A 26,128-nucleotide genomic window follows, 5' to 3' on the forward strand; every position below is an offset into this window, starting at 1 on the left:
GCAGTCCTACTAAATCAGAGTTTGCCTTTTAATAAACTTGTAGGGGATGATTATCCACACATTATAGTTTAAGAAGCTCCACCTCAAGGAGCCTAGCACCTGACAATCACAACTGAACCATAGCCTGGCCAGCTGTGACCCTTTCAGATGCTTAGCTAGTGCCAGGGACAGAGATCTGTAATTTTCCAAGGCTCCATATCTCAAATCAGTAAGCTTTTTTGAAGGTTCTAAAGAATGTATCCTGTAGGGTCTCCTTTAAGATGCCTGACCCTAGTTCTCATAAATGCTGTAACTTTTTTAAAAAAATTGACTCATATTGGGAAATAGGATGAGATTTGAGGCTCTTAAATGATATTATGATCAGAGAACTCAGTAAAACTTCAAGGTTCTTGATGGAACTATATGCCCAGTTCAATGACCAGCACATGGAAGGTAAAGTGGCATTTTACAATGAGCTGATTTTGGCCCCCTAGTTCAGAGTAGTAATCTGATACTCTAAGCTAGATCATGTGGAAGTGTCCTTTCTCCCAAATTATCCAAAGCATGGTTTGAGCTCTATTTTTCCACATTCATTCATTTAAAACGACTTCTCTCTGTAGAAAGATGAGACAGACAAAAGACAGAGAAACAAAGCGAGGGAGAGAAAGGCCAGGCACTGTGCTAGGTGCTGAGAACATAATTGAGAGCAAAAATTGACAAGGTCTCTATCCTCATGGAACGCTCAGTCCCCTCCAAATACTAAACCTGAGTCCTGCACCTGTAATCATTTCAGATATGAGGAAAAGTAGACCCAGCACCTACTTCTAGCAACGGTGGGGGTTGGGGCGGGGAAGCAGGAATGGAGCCACAGGGTGAGAGAGAATGTGGAAGGAAGGTATTAGGGGAAGACCATTCACTCAAGAACTGACCTTTTACTGAGCTCTAACTTCTTTGAACTTTCTGTCCCTAGAAAACTCAACCCAATCACTGTCCAAGTTTCTGACTAACCAGTCCGAAATCCTCTTCCAGGAGATGCAATAAGAGTAGATGGAGAATGAGGAAGAAAGCAAAGGAGATATCCTTGTCCTAGAATATAAAGAGATTGCTATTTTGTGTGCTCTGTAAAAGACTAAGCCATTTCTTATACAGAAGAAATTAGTTCTCTGCATTGAGAATCTATCATGTGCCAGGCATTCTTCTAGACTCTTGGAACATATTGGTGAACAAAACAAAGACCAGAGCTCTCTTTACGTTTCTATCCTAGTGTTCTGCAAATGATTCACAACAGCCATGTTTCAGTTTCAAAACGGATAGAAAACTTTTTTTATTATTATTATTAATTATTATTATTATTAAAACCTAATAGAAACAGAAGAGGAAAGGAATCTACACATAGATTAAGGTATGCAATAAATGAGAATAAGGCAAATTTACATCAAATTGGGTACTTACAGGGGGTACCTGGGTAACTTCAGTGGTTGAGCATCTGCCTTTGGCTCAGGTAGTGATCCTGTGGTTCTGGGATCGAGTCCTGCATCAGGCTCCCTGAGGGAGCCTGTTTCTTCCTCTGCCTATGTCTCTACCTCTCCCTCTGTGTCTCTCATGAATAAAATAAAATATTTTTAAAAAATTGGGTACTTCCAACATCCAACCTCATTAGCTGGGGAAGCCCTGCTGAAACAGCCAGGCTGGAGTCCCGATTGAGAGGCCTGGATGGAGCCTCAGATGAGACTTCCAACTGACCATACTACTAAGGGCCATAGTTGTGGGGCAAATAATATGGTTTGAAATGAAACATTTGGAGGCAGCCCAGGTGGCTCAGTGGTTTAGTCCCGCCTTCAGCCCAGGGCGTGATCCTGGAGACCTGGGATCGAGTCCCACATCAGGCTCCCTGCATGAGGCCTGCTTCTCCCTCTGCCTGTGTCTCTGCCTTTCTCTCTGTGTCTCTCATTAATAGATAAATAAAACCTTAAAAAAAAAAAAGAAACATCTGTTTGCCTACACGCTGTTTGGAGGGAGAGCAAGGTTGTGTGTGTGTGTGTGTGTATTCTGAGGGAGAGCAAGTTTATTAGCATCCCTTTCCCCCCACCCTCCAAGCATACAGGTCTGGCAATCTTGGGCAGTTGGTCGGTTCAACCTGGAGGCCACTGGAGCTGTCGGCCCCCAAGTATGTGAATGTGCAGATGATACATATACTGTGTGCCCATCTTTCCATCATTGATCACAAGTCAGTATCCATCTCCCAGACTCTCAGCCTTTGCTGTCTTCTTGGTCACAAGGAGAAGGTGTCCTAGAAGCTGCTGGTCTCCTTCCATGTTATCATGTTTCTATATTTTTCAAGGAACCTGGGCTAAAAGACAGTGTCTGCTTCCCCTTCTGGATTCCATTCAGGGGCAGGGAGGGCGGGCAGCCCAGCCTGGAGCAAGCAAGAGGGGATGTGAGACAAGATTTGTAGCTTTTGGTGTCCATAACAGAATGGCCAGTTCTGACCTGGAGGCCAGATAGTATGTTTTTTTAAAGATTTTATTTATTTGAGAGAAAGTGGAGAAGAGAGGGAGCGTGCGCAAGTCGGGGGGTAGGGGTGGGCAGAGGGAGGAGAGAGAGAAAATCTCAAGCACATTCCTCACTGGACAGGGAGCCGAAGCAGAGGTTCTATCCCAGGGCTCTGGTATCATGACCTGAACCGAAGGCAGACACTCAACTGACTGAGACACCAGGTGCCCTCAGATATTTTAAACAATTAGGCTCCTAAAGTATTCACACAGCATGAGTCTTACAAACAATACTCTTAGTCTGCCTGTGTACGTGCAGGTCCAGGTGGTCCAGGTGGTTGGTTATGCTGAACAAATCACAAAAACGTCTATCCATACAGAGCACCTAGCAAATGGGGATGGAGGGAATGCAGGCTTCGCCTGAAGAGAATGTTAAGTTCATCTTCAAATTCCTGCCAAATACCTGGAAAGGAGGTTAGTCTCTCAGGATGGAACCCAGGGTTGGAGTTGTAAGGCAGTCCCAAGCAGTCAATGACATAGTCAAAGACATTATGTTGGAGTTCAGCTGCCATGCAGCGGGTCACAAGATAGCATTCTCCATATGGACGCAGACTAAAGGCTAGAGAGTGAACTCTGGGCCAGTTCCCTAGTCAGTTATGCTCATACTTTTGGCTCAGGCTCTCTGACAGGACACAATATGGGATAAGGTGTGTGAATCCAGATGATAAGATGGTTAGGATCACTATCATAGAAACCTGGGTTAATTTTTCTTCTTGTTTCCTGTATTTTAATTTTTTTAAAAATATTTTATTCATTTATTCATGAGAGACACAGAAAGAGAGACAGAGACACAGGCAGAAAGAGAAGCAGGATCCATGCAAGGAGCCCGATGTGGGACCCGGGAATCTGGGATCACGCTCTGAGCCAAAGGCAGATGCTCAACCGCTGAGGCACCTAGGCGTCCCTGTATTTTTAATTTTTAAAATAGCCCAAATAATATTTATTTTGGAAAAAAACTGGGAAATAAAGATAACTAATAAACAAAACATTCACCTATAATCCCATCTTCCATAAATAACTACTAGCATCATTTTGTCATGTATCTTACCTTTCCAGATATTTTCTGATGTGTGTCTGGGGATATAATAATATGTACATATTCTCAAAATAGGGACGCCTGGGTGGCTTAGTGGTTTGGTGCCTGCCTTTGGCCCAGGGTGTGATCCTGGAGTCCTAGGATGGAGTCCCACATTGGGCTCCCTGCATGGAGCCTGCTTCTCCCTCTGCCTGTGTCTCTGCCTCTCTCTCTCTCTCTGTGTCTCTCATGAATAAATAAGTAAAATCTTCTTAAAAAATTAAAAAATAGGGATCCCTGGGTGGCGCAGCGGTTTGGCGCCTGCCTTTGGCCCAGGGCGCGATCCTGGAGACCCGGGATCGAATCCCACGTCGGGCTCCCGGTGCATGGAGCCTGCTTCTCCCTCTGCCTATGTCTCTGCCTCTCTCTCTCTCTCTCTCTCTCTCTATCATAAATAAATAAATAAATAATTAAAAAAATTAAAAAATAAATTCTCTATTACTTGAGCAAATGTACACTAGATGAGTACAATGAGTATATATAATCAAGATACAATTTTATTTGGTATCCTTCAGAAGTTAACTTTAAAATTTATTCTGAGAGAATTTGCATAACTCACCCATGTTAAACAGGAAGGCCTTTTATGGAAATGTACAATGATCTGGAAGTCCAGCTTTACTTCTGTGGTTCAGCATAGGCATTGAAACTGAGAAGAATATACTCATATATTCTGACCTTAAATAGTTTTTCAAAATCAAATTTAGAACTTTATATTGATTCTAGTGGTATGATTTGGGGGATAAGGATATTTGTTGGTGTGAGCCTTTCAAGTGCTGATTCTTTGTAAGCACTAGAATAACTTATGTCCCCTTTATTACCAAAATCCAACTCCAAAGAATAAGAGGTTATTTTCCTTGGATGGTCTCCATCACTAGCCATCTACTGTGCATCAAAAGTGAAACTTAGAATAATTCTGCTACTCTGCTGGAAGCCAACTGACAAAGAAAGTCTGTGTATTTGAACTGCTTTCATCTGTTGGGCAAGCCACAATCTCTCTGTGCTTCACTTTTCACCTATGACTAAGTAGGGGAATAAATCTAGGAATTCTTTAGAAATCTTTAGAATTCTTCCAATTCTAAAACCATTTAATATTTAAAAAATGGCATTTACCTATGGCCCAAATGTTTAAAATGTCAGAGTTTTCCAAGGGCAAGTGCTAAAGAGTACATGCATTGCAAAATTAACAACCTGGATTAACTGTCAGCTTTTCTAACCATAGTATTAAGGCTATATACTTATATTCTGAAGGCGAATTGTCAAATCCTTGTGCAGTTTAATAAAATAGAATTATGGCTCAAGCATAGAAAGTATAAAAATATATTCTATTGGTCAAATAAATATGTTACTGTGTCTCCAAAGATGTCAAAAGCCTTGAAAGTAACGTGTGAATTTATTTTGAAGATATTTTGCATTAGATATCCTGGTGTCCTAAACTGGAAAACCTGGATGATAAGAAAATCCTTTCTTTGGTTGCTTCCAAAGGAATTTTTTAAAAAGATTTATTTATTTATTTGAGAGAGAGAGAGAGAGTGCGAGTGGGGGTGGGGGGGGTGGGGAGGAGTGGGGGAGTGGGGAGGAGCAGAGAGAAAGGAAGGAGAGAGGCAGACGCCTGGCTGAGTGCAGAGCCATGACTTAGGGCTCCACCTTATGACCCTGAGATCACGCACAACCTGAGTCAAAATCAAGTCAGACACTTAACTGACTAAGCCATCCAGGTTCCCAAAGGAATTTACTATAATTATAATCTTAAAACCAGATACAGAGTTCAGTTCAATTAGCAAAGTACTAAGTTAATGATTAGTGTTTATATTCTTAAGGTTTAGTTATATTTAAGTTTATGGGTGTGGAAGAAGCTGGGCTAATTTCCTACCATGAAAATATCATTAGAAGGTGCAATTAACTTTAAGTGCAAAAGAAATAAGATAAGAAAATCTGTTGCCCATTTTACCTGGATACTTTCAAGTCCATGATATCTATTCTAGGACTTCAGACTTACACACTAATTTAATTTCAGATAAATGATGCACAACTTCATTGACTGGATTAAAAGTTCAGCAGAAGCAAATCTATGTAAGCTTGGTTCTTGGTAGGAAACGAAAGAAAAGATATTCTTCCATATGTAAAGAATAACATTTGGGACACTTGAGATTTGCTCTATGGTGCAGCATTTGATCAGTTTTGCTTAATATTCCATGAGTACCTTGAAAGTTCTTTTTCTCCAACTCCCATAAAATCTTTTTAATGAGTTCAATGAAATATTGAAATTGCAACACTACATATATACTTTGTCAAAAGGCATTTTGGTATGTTTCTCTAAAATTGCATCAAGCAAATAACCTATGTATATTTTAGTATTTTGTAAGCAATGTTCTTTTGAATAGAAACACAGCAGTAAAGTGATAAGACCTTGTAAACTATCTGATTCTTAAGAATTAACTGGAAAAACCAACAGAAAAAAGGGCAAAGACTAGAAACATAATAGTTCACAGAAAAGGAAATAAAAATTTCTCTTAGGTGTGTAATATTCAATCTCAGCCAAAGTAAAAAAATGCAAATCAAAATTATGAAATATCATTTTCACCTATTAGAAAGACAAATATCAAAAGTTTTATAATGCATTTGCTGAGAATATAGGCATGCCTCTACATTTCTGGTGGGAATATAAATTGATATAATTTGTATGGGGTGTGTTGCAATAATTCTATCTCTAGGAATTTATAATATAGAAATACTCATAGATGTGTGAACCATCCAGGCGTCCCCAAAACAATACCATTTATAATAGCATCAAAGCATATCAAATACCTAGCAATAAAAAAACATGTGTGATGCCTCAATACAGAAAACCTAAAAACATTTTTAGAGAAATTGAAAATGACATAAATAAATGGAAGGATGTACTAGGTCAATGTATTAGAAGATTCAAAATAAGTAAAGATGTCATTTCTAAGTTTATCTATGGTCAATTTAATTTCAATCACAATTGCAGTGAATTAATTTTTGTGGAATTGACAAATAGAATATGTCAAGGGTAAAGAGTAACCATGACATTCCTGAGAAAGAAAGAAAAATGTGTGAGGACATTCTCTACTGGATATTAAGATATATTATAAATCTACAGTAACCAATACAGTGTGATATTGGCCAAACTAATGACAAATAGACCAATGGAACAGAAAAGAGTCCATATATAGACATGTAATTTATGACAAAGGTCTCAATACAAATGTGGAATTTATGGTGCTGAATTGATTGGATTTTTTTACAAAAAGGGAGAAAAGAGAGTTAGTTCCCATCTCACAAAAACAAAAATCAATTCCAGGTGGACTGTGGCTCTGAATGTAAAAAATAGGCATAAGAAGGAGAAAGCCCAGAGATAGATCCAAAAAGAGGGTGAGAGAGAAATCACTTTTCATTTTCAAATATTTTTAATTTTGTCACTGCAATAGAGCTGTGGTACCCTGTTACGGCATATCTAAGGGACACTGAGACGTGGTGGCCCATAGTAACTGGTTCTTTGAAGAGATCTACACTCCATTCTTAAAATGCAGATCCAAATCTGGCAAAGACACTGTAAAAAACCATTTCAAATTAAGTTCCATCTATGATAAAGAACATGGGGACAAGAAGCTCCACTGAACTGTGAATCCTAGGTTTATTATTCTCAGTCATACCCTGATACAATCCAATCCCAAATGGGTCATTTCCAACTGCTTCCAACACCTTGGGTCCCTACTGCATTAAGGATATATCTCCGTTCCTCATGAGTCTGGACTGTTCTGCTAAAAAACAAAACAAAAACAAACAAAACACCCCAACTCTTTGCAAATCCTTCTCCCTCCTGATAAATCTGTTGATTCTCCTCGAATCACCAATATATTTTTCAAAACTTCGAAGATGAGTACATGTCCAAGGTACTCATGAATGACATTATTAGAATGAGTGTCAGTGACTATGTACTTCTGAACTCATCTAAATATAGAATTTCTGATTCATCAGAATTTTAGATTAACATCAGCAGACACAAAAAGTCTTATTTCATTAATCTGTATACTACTACTGTAATTATAGTATTCATTAACAACAACATTTTATTACTAGCTACACTTCCTTGTATAACATACATTTCTTGTAGCTGGTGTCAGTAGTTATTAAAACACATCTTGTTTTATTCCAATGTCACTAAAAGCAACCCTAACAATGCTGCTCTTGAGCACCTGTGTGGCTGGGTAGTTGAGCATCTGCCTTTGGCTCAGGTCATGGTCCCAGGTTCTGAGATGGAGTCCTGCATCAGGTTCCCCGCAAGGAGCCTGCTTCTCTCTCTGCCTATGTCTCTGCCTCTTCCTCTGTGTTTCTCATGAATAAATAAATAAAATCTTTAAAACAAGACAAACAATGCTGCTCTTTGTAGATAGAGCACCTAATGAATTTAGTGATCAAACTCAAGAGATAGGCATAGAGGTTGCTATGTCAAAATGTTTTAGGAATTATCAGCAGGCCTGTCCTTGAAATGACTAAAAAATATTCTTAGATACTTCTGTGTAGTCTATTAAGTTCAAAATGGGCATGAGGTATTTATCATAGTACATTGTTAAAATTCTAAGATTCTGAGACAGAAAAAGTTAATTGCTCAAAAAGCCAAGTAAGTTTATAGCATAGTCACTACTTTTGCTACCAATATTTATGAAATAATAGGTATTAATTTCACTCTATCATGGAATGTGTGAATTCGCTCATTATAGGAATATGTGAAAACCACATCCACTTGAATTTAGGGGAAACATTAAGAATTATGGAGGAGATAATCCCTGTTAGTAGCAATGGACTGGTATGTTGGCAGTATCTTTCTCTCACATGTCCTCTTAGGAATAGATGAAATCTTATTCCTCCAGCTCTAAGTGAGCCAGCAGCTGGTGCTTGTTTCTCTCACCAAATCCTACTGGGAATGGGCTCCCAGCCAACATCCCTCATACCCTTCATCCTCACTTTTCCCAGGGCAGCCCCAAGCCTTGCAGTTGTGAATAAGCTTGGAATAAAACTATCACTTCTTTTCCTGCATAAGAGGAATAAGGAGTAAGAAAATAAGTAATGTTAACATTAAATTTCATTCATTTCAGGATTATAGATTGAAATAATCAACTTAAATGTAAAAGCTAACCAAAAACTCTTAGAAGAAAACATAAGAGTACATTTTTATGACCTTAGATCTAGGCAATTGTTTCTTAGATATAACATCAAGAGCACAAGCAACAAAAGAAAACATAGATTAAAATTTTGACTTCAGAGACACCTGGGTGGCTCAGCGGTTGAGCGTCTACCTTTGGCTCAGGGCGTGATCCCAGGATTCGGGATCGAGTCCCACATCGGGCTCCTTGCATGGGGCCTGCTTCTCCCTCTGCCTGTGTCTCTGTCTCTCTCTCATTGTCTCTCATGAATAAATAAATAAAATCTTTTAAAAAAATTGACTTCATAAAAAATTTTTTTAAAAAGATTTTATTTATTTATTTATTCATGAGAGAGAGAGAAAGGCAGAGACACAGGCAGAGGGATAAGCAGACTCCTTGTGGGGAGCCCAATGTAGGACTCAATCCCAGGGCCCCAGGATCGCAACCTGAGCCAAAGGTAGACGCTCAACCACTGAGCCACCCAGGTGCCCCAACTTCATCAAAATTAAAAACTGTGCTTCAAAGGACACCATTAGGAAAGAGAAAAGACAACCCATTGAATGAGAAAAAATATTTGCAAATCACATTATCTGATAAGGGATTTGTATCTGGAATATTTTAAGAAATATATAAAGAACTCATATTTTAAGAAATATATAAAGAACTCATAACTCAACAATAAAAAGATAATCTCATTAAAAATGGATAAAGGGGGGCAGCCTGGGTGGTTCAGCAGTTTAGCGCTGCCTTCAGCCTGGGACGTGATCCTGGAGACCCAGGATGGAGTCCCATGTCGGGTTCCTTGTGTGGAGCCTACTTCTCCCTCTGCCTGTGTCTCTGCCTCTCTCTGTCTCTCATGATAAAATCTCTTAAAAAAAATGGATAAAGGATTTGAGTAAATATCTCTCCAAAGAAAATATACAAATGGCCAATAAGTACATGAAAAAATGCTCAACATCATTAATCATGAAGGAAATATAAATCATAATTATAATGAAATACCACCTTATACCCACTAGCATTGTTGTAATAAACAGAAAATAACAAGTGTTGATAAGGATGTGGAGTGGAGGAATTAGACCTCACATACACTGCTGTTGGGAATACACAATGGTACAGCTGCTCTAACAAATAGTTTGGCAGTTCCTCAAAAAGTTAGACATAGAGCTACAATGTGATCCACTAATTCGACTCCTAGGTATTTATCAGGAAAATTGAAATCATGTATCTATATAAAAATGTGTATACAAAAAATGTGTATACAAATTTTTATAGCAGCGTTATTGATAATAGGTAAAAATTGGAATTAACCTGATGTCTATCTACAGATGAATAAACAAAATGTGTTACATTTACAATGAAATATTACTTGGCTATCAAAAGGAAGGAAGTACGAATACATGCTACAGCACAGATTAAATTTCGAAAACATTATGCTGAAAGAAACCAGACATAAAAGACCACATTTTGCATGATTCCACTTATGTGAAATGTGCAAAATAGGCAAATCCATAGAGCAGATTAGTGGTTGCTATGGGTTGCTGGGGACGGAAATGGGAATGACTGTTAATGTACATGGGGTTTCTCTTTGGGATTATGAAAATGTTCTAGAAATTAGATAGTGCTGATGACTGTACAACATTGTGAATATACTAAAAATCACTGAATTCTACACTTTGAAAAGGTGAATTTTACAGTATGTGAATTACAGCCAACAAGGCTGCCATAAAAAAATCAATATCCCCCCATTAAAATAAAAGATTTAAAAATCAATAAGGCTTAATCTTTTAAAAAGAATAAAGAAACTCTATTATCTGATGTTATTGAAGAAGGTAGGACAGTTAATTAAAAAGTAAACCACTGTAAAAAGATATATATAATCTGTAAACATTTTATTCTAACTTAAAATACAGAAGGTACATTTATTTAACTATCTTTGATATAAGGCCACGGTCTTTTTCTCTAGGTTTGAGTTTGTTGATTAGTGCCCTCTGTCATCTTTCTGGCATAAGCCCTACTCCCTGGATATAAAGCAGACCAGGATTCAAACACACAGGAAGAAATCTAATTTCTTACAAATTTTTGCCAATTCTTCTTTTTTTCAGACATCCTGCACAAATTTAGATTCTCTTGGCCTTACTCCTCTCTAATTCCAGCCACTGTCACCTACTCTGTTCTGTGTGGACTCTGCAAACTTCATGCCCGCACAACCTGCCAGTGCTAGGACCTGAACTCTTATCATATTGCTGAGTTCCCCTTGCTTCCTGCCCTTTGATGTCAAGGTGAATTCTGTCTTGTTTAATTTGGAAATTCAGGGGAGTTATGTCTGAACATTTGAAGAGGGGCAGATTAGAGCTGAGGATAAAGTCTTCCCCCTTTCTCACTAACCTGTCCCTGCCATACTGCTCTGAGGTGCAGTTTATGTGGCTTCTCCGCAGCTCGTCTATGTTGAAGCATTTAGTTGCACTTAGTGGTCCAGGTATAATGATCAGTAATGTTTCCTTTCACTCTCAAAAGTGTCTGTATACCACATGATACTCTTTGTAGAAAACCCAAAAGACCACCAAAAAATTGTTAGAACTGATAGAGGAATTCAGCAAAGTGGCAGGATATAAAATTAACACACAGAAATCTGTCACGTTTCTATACACCAACAACGAAGAAGCAGAAAGAGAAATCAAGGAATGGATCCTGCTTACAATTACACTAAAAACCATAAGATACCTAGGAATAAACGACCAAAGTAAAAGATCTGTACTCTGAAAACTATAGAACACTCATGAAAGGAATTGAGGAAGACCCAAAGAAATGGAAAAATGTTCCACGGATTGGAAGAATAAATATTGTTAAAATGTCTATGCTACCCAAACAATCTACACATTTAATGCAATCCCTATCAAAATAGTACCAGCATTTTTCATAGAGTTGGAACAAACAATTCTAAAATTTGTATGGAACCAGAAAAGACTCTGAGTAACTGAAGGAATGTTGAAAAAGAAAACTAAAGCTGGAGGCATCACAATTCTGGATTTCAGGCTGTATTACAAAGCTGTGATCATCAAGACAATATGGTACTGGCACAAAAATAGACACATAGATCAATGGAACAGAATAGAGAACCCAGAAATGGCCCCTCAATTCTATGGTCAAAGAAGGAAAGAAAATCCAATGGAAAAGAGAGTCTCTTCAAAAAATAGAGTTGGGAAAAATTGGGCAGCCAAAGTGGCAGAGGCAACCAAGACTTTCTGGCAGAAATTGATATGGAAACCATAGGATCAGGAGTATAGCTGGTAAGGGAAACCAAGACAAACTGAAAAAGTGACATTTAGGACTTTATATTAGATGTAGTAGTGGTCTCAAGGACCTCTGAGTTCACAATATAGCGTCAGCATATTTTGAAGCAGAAATTATGTAATAACTGAGGTTTAGATGTGGGATAAGTTGGAGCTGGAAATGCTTTAACTCTCACTGACTTTGCTCTCTAAAGAGAGAAAGAGATTATAGACAGGAAAATTAAGTATTAGAATGGCTTTTAAATTGTTAATTCTTTTAACATGCTTTAACCAGTCTTGTTTCTCTTACAGATAAAGCTTGAAAAGTTGTGCTGTTGGAGTTTGTGATTTTTTTCTTAAAGATTTTATTTATTTATTCATGAAAGACACACACACACACACACACACACACACACACACACACACACACAGAGGCAGAGACACAGGCAGAGGGAGAAGCAGGCTCTACACAGGGAGCCCGACATGGGACTCAATCTTGGGTCCCCAGGATCACGCTTCAGGCCGAAGGCGACGCTAAACCGCTGAGCTACCCAGGCTGCCCAGTTTGTGATTTTTCAAAGAAAAAATGTTCAAAATAGACTTCAGAAATGATTGTTTACTTGAGCAGATGTCCTCTTAAAAGAAAAATAAAAATCTTTAATTGAGCCTTGAAACTTTTACTGGAAAAAAGAATTGATAAAGAATTTATTGATAAATCATTTTCTTTTGAAAATTTCATTTGAGAGATCAATTTATGGATGCATATTATCTGAGCAGGTACAGGGTCTTCCATTTCACTCATTTCACTGGTTGTCATCTTTATGAATTTAGCAAACTATTAGGTTTCATCACTTCTGCAGCAGTCCACCAAAGTTTCAAAGTGTATTGAACTAAATGGGTTCAAGCAGGTCACTGGGATCACAATAGGTATAAACTGACTTTCTATGTCAGATATAATTTTATTTAGTATATGAACTATCTCGGCTGAGATAAGACAGGGAGAGGCTGGCAACATGCCCAGAGCTTCTCCAAGGTTATAAGCCCTAACTTGCTAAATTCTGTTAATATGAGAATGAAATATTTGGCAAATGGTCCAAAAATGTCTAGAAATTATTTATAAAGGAAGAAAGTCATCTAAATGTAATGAACTTGAAACAATTAATGTGTACCACAGTATAAATGTAATGGTAAATTTTATGAATTCATTATTGTGGAAATGACACACATGAAAAAGTGGAAATGCTTACTTCACTCAGCATAATACCCTCCAGTTCCATCCACGTTGAAGCAAATGGTGGGTATTTGTCATTTCTAATAGCTGAGTAATATTCCATTGTATACATAAACCACATCTTCTTTATCCATTCATCTTTCGTTGGACACCGAGGCTCTTTCCACAGTTTGGCTATCGTGGCCATTGCTGCTATAAACATCGGGGTGCAGGTGTCCCGGCGTTTCACTGCATCTGTATCTTTGGGGTAAATCCCCAGCAGTGCAATTGCTGGGTCGTAGGGCAGGTCTATTTTTAACTCTTTGAGGAACCTCCACACAGTTTTCCAGAGTGGCTGCACCAGTTCACATTCCCACCAACAGTGTATGAGGGTTCCCTTTTCTCCACATCCTCTCCAACATTTGTTGTTTCCTGCCTTGTTAATTTTCCCCATTCTCACTGGTGTGAGGAAGTAAGCCAGTCGGAGAAGGACAAACATTATATGTTCTCATTCATTTGGGGAATATAAATAATAGTGAAAGGGAATATAAGGGAAGGGGGAAGAAATGTGTGGGAAATATCAGAAAGGGAGACAGAACGTAAAGACTGCTAACTCTGGGAAACGAACTAGGGGTGTTGGAAGGGGAGGAGGGCGGGGGGTGGGAGTGAATGGGTGACGGGCACTGGGGGTTATTCTGTATGTTAGTAAATTGAACACCAATAAAAAATTAAAAAAATGAATAAAAAAAAAAAGAAAAAGTGGAAATGCAAAAACTGACTTAAAATATTAGATAAATTTGGGCAGCCCTGATGGCCCAGTGGTTTGGCACCGCCTTCAGCCTGGGGTATGATCCTGGAGACCCGGGATTCCTGTGTGGAGCCTGCTTCTCCCTCTGCCTGTGTCTCTGCCTCTCTCTCTGTGTCTGTCATAAATAAATAAAACCTTTAAAATTTTTTTAAAATAAATTTAGAAGTATTGGGGTACCTGGGTGGCTTAGTCGGTTAAGTGTCTGCCTTTGGCTTTGGTCATGATCCTGGAGTCCTGGGATTGAGCCCCTTACCAGGTTCCCTGCTCAGCAGAAAGCCTGCTTTTCCCTCTCCCTCTCTGCCTGCCACTCCCCCTGCTTATGCTCCGTTTCTGCCAAGTGAATAAAATTTTAAAACAAGAAAAGAAAATTTAGAAAATCCACTTGATAGTAGATTTATCCCAAGAATTCCAGATTGGTTTAGCATTAAAAAAAAAATCAGTGTAACTTACCATATTAACAGACTAACAACCATATGATCATCTCAATAGATGCAGAATGAGTATTTGACAGATTCCACATCTATATCCAATAAAAACCTCAGAAAACTAGTAATAGTAAGGAACTTCTTCAAATTGATAGGGAGCACCTATGAACAACTTACAGTTAATATCATACTTAATGGTGAAAGACGTAATAGAATCCCCTTTGCAGTGGATATCCATATAGAAAAAAAGAACTCTGATCCATATTTCACACCATATAACCTAAGCTAACTCTCTAAAATTAAAAACACTGACCATAACAAGTGTTAGCAAGGATATAGAGCACCTGAAACTCTCATATACTGATGATGGGATGATAGGAACATAAAATGGCATAGCCATTTTGGAAATTTCTTAAAAAATTAAGCATAGGGACACCTGGGTGGCTCAGTTGGTTAAGTATCTGACTCTTGGTTTTGGTTCAGGTCATGATCTTGTGGGTCATGGGATTGAGCTCTATGTTAAGCTCTGCGCTCAGTGTGGAGTCTGCTTCAGATTTTCTGCCTCTCCTTCTCCCCCTGCTCATACACACACTCTCTCTCTCAAATAAGTAAGTAAAATCTTAAAAAAAGAGTTAAGGATAATCTAACATATTATCCAGCCATTTCCTCCTTGGTATTTTCCAACAGAAATAAAGCAAATGTCATACAAAGAATTTGTACTATGTGTTCATAGTAGCTTTGTTTGTAGTAGCCAAAGATTGGAAACTACCCAAATGTACATCAGCAGGTAAATGTATAAACAAATTGTGGGTTATAACCATACAATGGAATACTATTAAGCAATAGAAAGGAATGAACTGTAATACAGATGGATCGCAAAATAATCATACTGAATGAAAGCCAGGAAAAAAAAAAAAAGAGTACTTACTGTGTGGGCCCATTTATATAAAACTCCAGAAAATGCAAACCAATCTAAAGCAACAGATACAGATTAGTGGCTGCTTTGGGAAGATAGGAGAGAGAAGCAAAGGTTATTACAAAGAACCAAGAGGAAACGTTTTGAGGATGAGGAATGTATTTAATATCTTAATTGCGGTGATAGTTTCATGGCTGTATACATGTCAAAACTTACCAGATTGTACAATTTAAATATGTGAAGTTTGTTTTATGTCCACTATACCTCAAAAACTGTTAAGAAAATGTAAAATTTACACATTACCAGTTTAGATGAGGCTTGTACTATGATTCCCCACCCCTCCCAAAACACAGCACATATTTTCTGTAGGATGAACACAGTTTTTAGGACTATAAAATTAATTTAAATTAAAAAATTTATCCATGGCATATAAACACATGCAAATGTGCTTATCATCATTAGTTAATAAGGAAATATAAATTAAAGCCACAGTGAGGGACACCTGGGTGGCTCAGTGGTTGAACATCTGCCTTCAGCTCAGGGCATGATCCTGGGGTCCCTGCATGAAGCCTGATTCTCCCTCTGCCTATGTCTCTGCTTCTCTCTCTGTGTATCTCTCATGAATAAACAAATAAATAAAATCTTAAAAAAAAACACATTGAGATCCAATATAGTTGTTGGGGAAAATGATAAAGTTTGTTTAATATTAATATGGTTTCATACTACAGCAAGAATTCATCAGATTGGGGCACATGGGTAGCTCATTCTGGGAAGCATCTGACTCTTGGTTTCAGCTCAGGTCATAATCTCAGGGTCCTGGGATTGAGCCCATGTCTGAGTTCAGTGAGGAGTCTGCTTGAGGATTCTCTCCCTCTGTACCACCCTCAACCCTGCTTGCAAGTGTGTGCGCACCCTCTCAAATAAATAAACAAACAAACAAACAAACAAATCTTTAAAAAAACATTCATCTGATTTACAAATAACATGAACTTCTAATCTTTAAAAGAAAAATCCATTTTCTGTTTTATTACAATGTTTTACAGAGCTTCTGTCTGGTGCCACCCTGTCCAGCTCCAGTAAGTCATTCTAACATGTACTATTAGCAACCCAGGTTTGTTCTCTATTAGTCTCCACTAAAGGAAACAGAGTTCCTTGATGACAATTTATTCTATATTTGAGAAAGAATAACTCAAGCTGAGTTTTGAGTTATCTTAATTATTATCACGAAGAAACAATGTTTTTAGCAGTTCCTGGTGGGGGTGAGGTTAAAAAAGATAAAGAGGGTAACTTGACAAGAGGGCTGCTAGGGGCAAGTAGAAACAATCTAAGCAACAACTAGGAAAGATTTTACATTCACCATAAATGTTAAGATTAGAAAGACTAACAACCACAAGTATTGGAGAAAATGTGAAGCAACTAGAAGTTTCACACATTGTAGCAGGCATGTAAAATGACACGATCCTTTTGAAAAAGGGTCTGGTAGGACCCTTATTAAGCTAAACAGATGTCTACTGACCCAACAATTCCATCCTTAGATGTTTACCCAAGAGGAATAGACATATGTTCACAAAAAGTATATCCAAGATGTTCTGAGCACTTTTTTCATAACAGAAAGAAAGAAAGAAAGAAAGAAAGAAAGAAAGAAAGAAAGAAAGAAAAGAAAAGAAAAGAAAAGAAAAGAAAAGAAAAGAAAAGAAAAAAAAAAAAAAAAGCAAGCACAAACAGCCCAGGTGTCCATCAACAGGAAAATGGAAAAAACAAACTGGCACATTCATACAAAAGACTACTCAGCAATAAAAAGGAATGAATCACTGGTACATGTGACATGAATTAACTTCAAAAACATGCTGAATGAAGGAAGCATTTTGTTTTTTACGATTTCATTTATATAAAGTTTTAGAATGGGCAAATTTAATCTGTGAGGCAAAATAATCAGAACAGTAGTTAACACCTGATAGGTGAGGTAGGGATTGACTCTGAAGGAACATGCGGAAACTTTCTGGAATGACTGCTGTGTTTTTAATTTTGAAAAGGTTTTGGGTTACACAGATGAATGCATCTGCAAAAACTCAGCAAGCTTATTTTTAACTTTTGTGCATTTCATTGTATGTAAGTGTATAACAAAAATTTTTTAAACTAAAAAAAATAAAATAAAAAAATTTTTTTAAACTAAACATTAGGGCAGCCCAGGTGGCTCAGTGGTTTAGTGTCGTCTTCAGCCCAGGGCCTGATCCTGGAGACTAGGGATCAAGTCCTGCATCGGGTTCCCTGCATGGAGCCTGTTTCTCCCTCTGCCTGTGTCTCTGCCTCTCTCTCTCTCTGTGTCTCTCATGAATAAATAAATAAAATCTTAAAAAAAAAAAAAAACTAAACTAAACATTAAACTCTACTTACATGCATGTTGAATTATTGGGGGAAGCATGCTGATGTCTGCAATTTACTTTGAAATACATTATAGAGGCAGCCCAGGTGGCTCAGTGGTTTAACACCTGCCTTCGGCCCAGGGCATGATCCTGGAGTCCTGGAATCGAGTCCCACATCGGGCTCCCTGCATGGAGCCTGCTTCTCCCTCTGCCTGTGTCTCTGCCTTTCTCTCTCTGTGTCTCTCATGAATAAATAAATAAAATATATATAAAAAAAGAAATGCATCGTAAAAGTAACATGGAGAGATGAGTAATAAAATATATAGAGCAAAATTTAGAATCCATGAAGTTGATATTTGGGTATTTACTGTAGGATTCCATCAACTTTGCTGTATGTTTGAAATTTTTCATAATGAAAATGATGGAGAAAAGCCCTCAGTTCATCTTTCTAATATATATCCTATGCCTGTAATAAATTATTCCTTCTGTAAGATAGAGGTAGGTTTTATAGCAATACAAAGACCAGAAATTAGCCCTAGAATTTTCCCTGAAATTTCAAAAGTTAGATGACATACATAAGCATGGTAAGAAAGGTAAGAAACTATAAACATTATTGAAAAGGAAGCCAAGGGCAGCCCCGGTGGCTTAGTGGTTTAGCACTGCCTTCTGCCCAGGGCGTGATCCTGGAGACCCAGGATCGAGTCCCACGTCGGCTCCCTGCGTGGAGCCTGCTTCTCCTTCTGCCTGTTTCTCTCTCTCTCTCTCTGTGTCTCTAATAAATAAATAAATAAAAAAAATTTTTTTTTTAAAAGGAAGCCAAGTTACCTTAAGAGTAATTACTAATACTGGTGTTTATTATCACCTATAAACAAGATGAGAGTACTGTATTTTGTATCTTTTTTAAAAATTACTTTTAACCACTGAATAAAAGAATCATCTTTTATATCAGGTTACCTATGTGAATAGGCCAAATGTATCTCATCCAAACTTTGTCCAAAATTTGGACATCCAATCATCATTTAAAGAACATTAAGCACTTTTCTATACCCAGTATTATCATTATCAGTATGCTATATATGAGATAAAATAACATCATTTGCTTTTTGAGATCTTTGGAGGAAATCTGGCATAAGTATGTGTCAAACAAATACAGGTGTTTCCTATCTCTGCACTTAAGTTGTAGGATCTTGAGCAAATTAACTTCTATAAGCCTCACTTTCCTCATTTACAAAATGTGGAAGAATAATGGTAGTTCATACTTCATAGGGATTATTCTGAATGTTGAGCAAGCCAATTCATTTTATATGTATCACAGTGACTGGCAGATGGAAAGCACTCAATAAACGTAAGTTATCTTTTTTTTTTTTAAAGTACATACAAGAAACAAAACATTGAATTGGTGGAAGAATGTGGATACCTTAATTTGCTTAAATAGAATATCATCTCACTAGGTAGTTCAAATAGCAACTACAATAGGATTTGTTTTCCCTCAAACTATGAGAAATGTTTTAGAAAGTCAAAGAATGATAATCTTGCTGTATTGATAGTGTGAGAATGCAGAATCACAAAGAACGAAATGCAGAAATACACTTCTTATCAGTATTATCTAGACCTGCTGAAAGAAGCTATACTGCTTCACTCGGTTTTGCATTAAACACTCAGAAATCTTACCCATAGTGTTTTACACCTATCACTAATGCTGGTTAGGTAGGTGGGCACCCAGTTTAAGACTCTAAAACAGTCAGGCAGACAGCAGGGGATTAAGGAGGAGCCAGGAGAGTATTAACTGCCACTTCCTTCTAACCTAAGAGAATGGCAGCGTCACACCTGGCAAGTGGCAGAATGATCAGCTGCCATGCTCCTATGGGAAGCTGGAAAGCCCATACTTTTTTGAGAAACATGCTGTACTGTCTCCTGCTATGTGTGTTATTCACAAATTTTCCACATTCTTTACTATCTTTTACTTTTTGGCATAGTTTTATCAACCATCCTGTTAACAATCATGCAGCCCACATTCCCACATACTGTTTACAATTGGCTGAAACTACGTAGAACAGCTTGTCCTTTTAGTTGGGGTGTAACCCTTCTGTTTGTTACACTGCCCACAGTGCCTTATTATTTCACAATAAGGGACATTTCCTTCCTGGATCATATGCGTGTGGATCCAAGTCTAGTTTGATTTTGGCAGTGGTGAAACATTAGGAGTTTCTCAGTGGTCAGTTCATCACTGGATTAGAAGCATTCTATCCACCCACTCCTACTTGCCCCCAGCCTAAAAAGCAGCTAAGCAACTTAGCTAGTTCTCAGATGCCTTTCTGAGCAGATGAGTTCCTATCATTCATCAAAAAGGAAGATAATGACTTAAAGGAGAAGGGCAAACTCAAACTTCTTTTTTTAAAAACCAGACAGGACTCAAGTTTTAGGATATCCCTTTTTTAAACACTCTCAGAGAGTAGGCTTTCTGCTTTTATATAGCACTGCATGTGCTTTGAAACTCATATAACACTGGTTTCTTTCTTTTCTCTGGTATTTTTAATCTATTACCTCTTACCAGATATATTTTTCAAGATGTAAATTCACTGGGTATGACTGTTTAGATATAGTTAGTGTCTAATTGGAAGTTTGGGGCAATACCCAACACATTATAACTATTCAACTGCTCTGAAACCCCAATAATGTCTCTATAGTGCTCTGAAAGCTTCAAATATTATATTAAATAGTACCATTAAAGATACATAAAACAAGAATGGATTTTTCAATTAGTAGATATAGAAGTATTAGAATTTAATACATGAAGACAGTTTTATTGTCTTGCTCACAAGGTAATCACTTTTACTTTCCCAAATGGTTATCACACTTAGGATCAGATTCAGAAAGATCTATCGTTAGCCCACATGCAAATATTTTCCCTTATTCTAAAACATTAGCAATCTTCTTTTCTATCGTGCAAAAGACAGTTATATTTTAGGTTTGTTCCTTTTATTTCTTTTAAATTTATGGACTCTGCTACTAATTTCTTGATGTCTGGAATAGGTTAATATCTTCTCTCCTCAGCCCTGTTGATCATACATAATAAGCCTGAAATTTATCTAGAAACTTCAAAGGCCAGAAAAGGGCAAAATTCACATCATTCTTAACATGGGATCAAGCCAAAATCAAAGGAAAAACTGAAGGATTTTAACTTTCTTTTTTTCCTAAGTAGGCTCCATGCCCAATATGGGGCTTGAATTCACAACCCTGAGATCAAGATCTGAGCTGAGTCAAGAGTTGGACGCTTAACCAACTGAGCCACCCAGGTGTCCCACAAAACGGAAAGATTTTAATGTAAATTATCCAAGCTACAATCCCATATTTTAACCTTAAATTTGAATCAGCAATGATTTTTACTGCTGTTTCCTCCTCTTCTATTTTTACTATTCTTTTGAGGCTGAATCAGAGAAATGTGCTGAACATGTGGATTGCAGCAATGGATTTCTCAAACAGGAAGCAAAAAGAAACAACTTTCTCCCTTAGGTTGCTTTTATTTAACAATCTGAAGAATGATTATCTGAGTTCAGGATTATATTTAGATTGGTCCTAACAAAGAAGAAAAAATACTTGTTTCACAACTAAGATAGAAACAAAAGTCTTTTGTAACTAATCAGTCAATACACACACTAGTGGGAATTGAGATGTTATCTATACTCTTCTACAAGGAGCAGAACTGGTGGGATCCAGGATACCTTTCTTTATCTTATTGCATAGTTATGAAAATACTGCCTAAGCAGAATTGGAAAACCCACCAAATAAGCAGAACGGTGAAATGAGTACAACATTTTTAATTGTATTAAAAGCTGAACAAGCTACATATCAGAAAAGAAACTGGCTTAAAGTTTTCCTGTAATATTTTATATTAGTCTATGATAGAAACATAAATAATCAATGGGAATACCAAGCCAAGAGAATAAAATCATAGAAGAAAAGATAATCTGGGAACTAGAGCCAATTCCTAATGCAACATATAAATACAAAACATATATATACATATATATGATTTAGAAAAATGTGATGATACATTTATGGCTCAAAAGTATTCCATTACAGACTTCTTTTCTTACCCTTAGGCAAAGTTTGGTATAGAGGATAGGGGATTTCTTTCTATATCTTCTACATCTTTCTTTTTTGTCTCTCCTGCTTAGTCTTACCTATCAAAATTCCATACCATCCTTTAAGAACCATGTTAAATATTTCTCCATCAATAACCCTCCCCCAACAACTGAAATTAACTTGTCTTTTGTGCTCCCCAACACTTTATATTTGTATCATCCCCCAGCTAAAAGCTCTAAAATGCTAGACTTCTTGGGTTGTCATTCTAAAAAAATCTTTCCATAAATTGAAGTCCCCATTGCCCTGTATATGGCAAGAATTTAAAAAAGAAGTCACAGTCATCTGAAGTCAACATACTGGAACACTTGCTATGCAGATAACAAAAAGGAGGACTGAACATAGCCACTCAGGTGTGTGGCTAAAAGTCTAAGTTACTTGTCAAAATTTAAAATTATCTCAGTCTTTTTCACAACTTCTGTTCGTTGTTTCTTCTTCCCCAGGGTCACATACCATCTGGTAAACATAGCAGCTGAAGACCCTGCTGGGTTTCTGTTCTATGTGTAGTACCAAGTCTCTGTCAAAGTAGACTTCGTGGCTGTATGTCTGTAATAAAAACATAGTCAAATGAAATCTCCTCTTCACACAACCATATTCACAATTATATCACTAAAATGTCACAGCACCTATCCTAGGGATCTTCAAATATATACTTGGAAGCAAAAAGTTGCTTGAAATAATTTATTTTCATTATTTATGAATATGCAGATTACTTATAAGAAAAGTATTACACAAAATGTTGAAAATGAAAACAGCCCTCGTTGAAGAAGTCCGAACACCCAGATTCTATTGCCTATACTGCTATTTCACTGTGTGACAGTGGGCAAGTTGCTAAACCTCTCAGGTACTCCATTCAAAAAACAAAAGATTGGATAAGGCTACTCTTCCTTATAGTTTTTATATTCTATAATAATTTAAAAAGTAGGCAAATATTTCCAAGAGTGTCTGGAAACCCTACATGCTTAGATATCAACTCTATTAAATATTTGGGGGGATTTAATACAGCATACTTCCATTTTTAAAAATGTTACCAAACTTACAAAAAAAGAAACAAAGACTATGGTAAGGAAATAATATGTCTCAGAATAAAACATAAAACTTTATCTTTAAGTCCTCTAGAAAGGAGGCATCCTCTAGTTCCTAGGGAAGGAAGGCTTAAGAAGTACTCATTTTGTCCTGCAGGATGATATCCTCTTTCATGTGGTTACGGGTATAAATAACCCTGAACTGACACGAACACAGTAACATCTATTTCAACAAATGTCACTTAGTAAGAAAATTCTTACAACTTTGTATTACATTCCACTCACCACATCCCATGACTCCACTAGTGGAATGCTTTTAAGTAAAGTTCCATATTCATTACAGTGGAAATCCAGGTGAGCTTTTCCTTCAGCATCTATTTGAGTAACAGCTACCACAGAAAGCAAGTCCAGCTCATCTTCATAGTCCACAATTTTAAAAGTCTCAGGGAATCGATGGATAAGGCAGAGAAGAGGGACAAAATCCAGTTATCTAGTTAGGGTTATTTCTATTTGTAGTTTAACTATTCTATTACTTATTTTAAAAACAAAGGAAGAATGAATGGGTGAGAGCATAGGTAGAAATGTGTCTCTACTTTCTGCCTACTAAAGTCCCAAGATTTGAAGACTTTAAGCAGTATCCTACAGATTCTAACAGAACCAAGTCTATGTAGATCTCAGCCAAAGTACTGCTAAAATTTTCTATTATGACAGCAAACTAGAACTTCTCCAAATTCAAAAGAGGTATTCAATTGCTGCCTCTGATATGTATGTTCACTGGTTCCCAGATAGGACTAAATATATGAAGTTCAGTTCTGAAACCTAAAAACTACCCACTTTGTCAGAATGGTCTTATCCAGAGAAACACAAGCCATTTTAAGAAGAACTGATAGCTTATCACATACTATTTATGACTCTATTTGCCATTTTTTTTTAATGTTTTGGTTCTCTAAAGAAAGCAAAAATGGCTGTTTATACTTGCAGAAGAATATTAATTAGGAACTGAAATCCAACCCATGGGAACAGGACTGGGATGAGAGTAGTTAGCTGGAAATGATTAATGGTGGTAAAGACTTAAGAGAGAAAACTCTAACCTCAAACTCTGTTTAACGAAGTAACCCTGGGACTCCCAACAGCCTCACAGGGGAAGCAGATCCTTGCCAGCCATCCAGGGATGGACCACAGGAAGGAAGATTTTGGCAGGCATAGCAAGTTTCTTTGAATCACCATATATTAATCATTCACTCACATTTGGTCAAACTGCTTTTTAATCTATTTATATTTTCTGCTTTTACTACCCATGACATAAAAATTTACAGAGATTTATTATATGTGGTTCCTCTTTATTTACTTTTGCCTTAATATTACCTTGGTCAAACTTCAAAGAGTAGACTTCTTGCCTGGGTGTCACTGATTTTAGTTTTCAGCTTCTCCTTTACAGGCTAAAAAGTCTTTGTTTTCTGATCTCTTGATGCAGAGTATCTCTCTCTTTGCTACCATCTTCTCCTTGTATATTATTTTTGCTACCTTTTGGTAATTTTAGTCTGTCTTTCTCAAATATAGTTTTATATACAGGAGCTTTCTGCTTTGTTCTCAATAGATTTCTATGATTCAAAAAATTAATATACATGTATTTACTTTATATATGATTTTATATAAAACTATATATATATTTTATAAAATATATCTTATAAAATAAATATACACCTATTTCTATTTCTTTTTGAGATTAGCCACATACTGGTCAAAAGGTGACAAAAAGGGATCCCTGGGTGGTGCAGCGGTTTAGCGCCTGCCTTTGGCCCAGGGCGCAATCCTGGAGACGCGGGATCAAATCCCATGTCGGGCTCCCGGTGCATGGAGCCTGCTTCTCCCTCTGCCTGTGTCTCTGCCTCTGTCTCTCTCTCTCTCTCTCTCTGTGTGACTATCATAAATAAATTAACAACAAAAAAAGGTGACAAAAAGGTCACCTCCAACCTTTTTAAAATATTTTCAAAAACTATCCTTAGAAGGCCACTCTAATGTTTCTACCTAGAAATGATCACACAATCAACCCAGTTATCTGGTCTAAACAGACTTAGTATTCATGCAACAGTTATATATTTGAAGCATGACCAGTGTCAGTTCATTTCATAAGAACTTTCAATGCCTCTTTAAAAGAAAAGGATAAAAGTGTATCAGTTCAGTGACTGGAGATGTCAAGTTCAGGCCAGAGGCTGAACTAATTTATCACACCCTCACACCCTTCTTCCCTAGCTCACAATCATTAACAAACATACCCACATCTCAGAAGTAAAAAATAAAGCAAAAGCCATAAGGTCATCAAGATATAATTCAAATATTTTCTATTAAATTTCCCTAGAAAGTGTGCTCATTAACAAAACAAAACAATAAGTTAGTTGTTTTCTAATTATTTCAGTCCTATGAATCTTTCTGCAAACCAAATCTTATGAATAATTCCAGTATGAGAAGAGAGGATGGCAGCTGGTTAAGTATCCATCCTTGGATCAGGTCATGATCCTGGATTCCTGGGATAGAGTCCCATATTAGGATCCCTGTTCATTGGGGAGCATGCTTCTCCCTCTCCCTCTGTCCCTCTTCCTTGCTTGTGCTCTCTCTCTCTCACCGGCTCTCTCTCTCTCAAGGAAATAAATAGAATCTTTAAAAAAAAAAAAAAAAAAAAAAGAAGATGGGGATGGACTAGTTGAAATACCATGCACAATCCTACCAATGAAGTTTGCATGGAACTACTCACCCCCAACCTCTACCCCAGAGTCTGGAAAGCATAATTTAAAAATCACAGGGCTAGTATACACTAGTTTGGCTTGTTATCTCTGGTTAAAATAATACCTCTTGTTCTGGGTCATCATCCAGAAGGTTAAAAGTTCTTTTCACCACCCGTCCAGAAGCTGTAACAGTGGGTAAATTTTCATTCTATCATATGGAAAGAAATAAAAAGATGAGTCCTATTATGTGCAATAAATAGCAAAACTGTACTAAATTTCATTAAATAACCAATCCTTATCTAACATCTACAACTCTTTCCCCTACTGAGAAAAATCGGAATCAGATTTCTGATCCAACAATTAGTAAAAATACTTCACTAAAATAAATTTATGGATAAAATACCAAAATAGGCAAACAATAAATACAAATGTAACAGATTTGTTACTTCACTCGCCCTTCTGATTTTTGCTA

The 26,128-nt window shown here is 37.2% G+C and overlaps 1 protein-coding gene across 4 annotated transcripts in view; it reads right to left on the bottom strand.

Moving 5' to 3' along the window:
* The window catches only part of DCAF17 (DDB1 and CUL4 associated factor 17), a 57,626-nt gene that overhangs the window by 3,387 nt on the left and 28,111 nt on the right, over positions 1-26,128 (bottom strand). The window contains exons 12-15 of one of the 4 annotated variants that reach the window (XM_077883177.1): positions 25,781-25,864; positions 23,219-23,374; positions 22,362-22,454; positions 15,544-21,341 (exon numbers count right to left, since the gene is read on the bottom strand). In XM_077883177.1, coding sequence (XP_077739303.1) covers positions 21,309-21,341; positions 22,362-22,454; positions 23,219-23,374; positions 25,781-25,864 — 366 coding nt within the window. In that variant the 3' untranslated portion in view covers positions 15,544-21,308. The other 3 variants (XM_077883175.1, XM_077883176.1, XM_077883178.1) reach the window with 3 other exon arrangements.

This window comes from Canis aureus, chromosome 34 (assembly GCF_053574225.1).
Source record: "Canis aureus isolate CA01 chromosome 34, VMU_Caureus_v.1.0, whole genome shotgun sequence".
NCBI classification, from domain to species: Eukaryota; Metazoa; Chordata; class Mammalia; order Carnivora; family Canidae; genus Canis; species Canis aureus.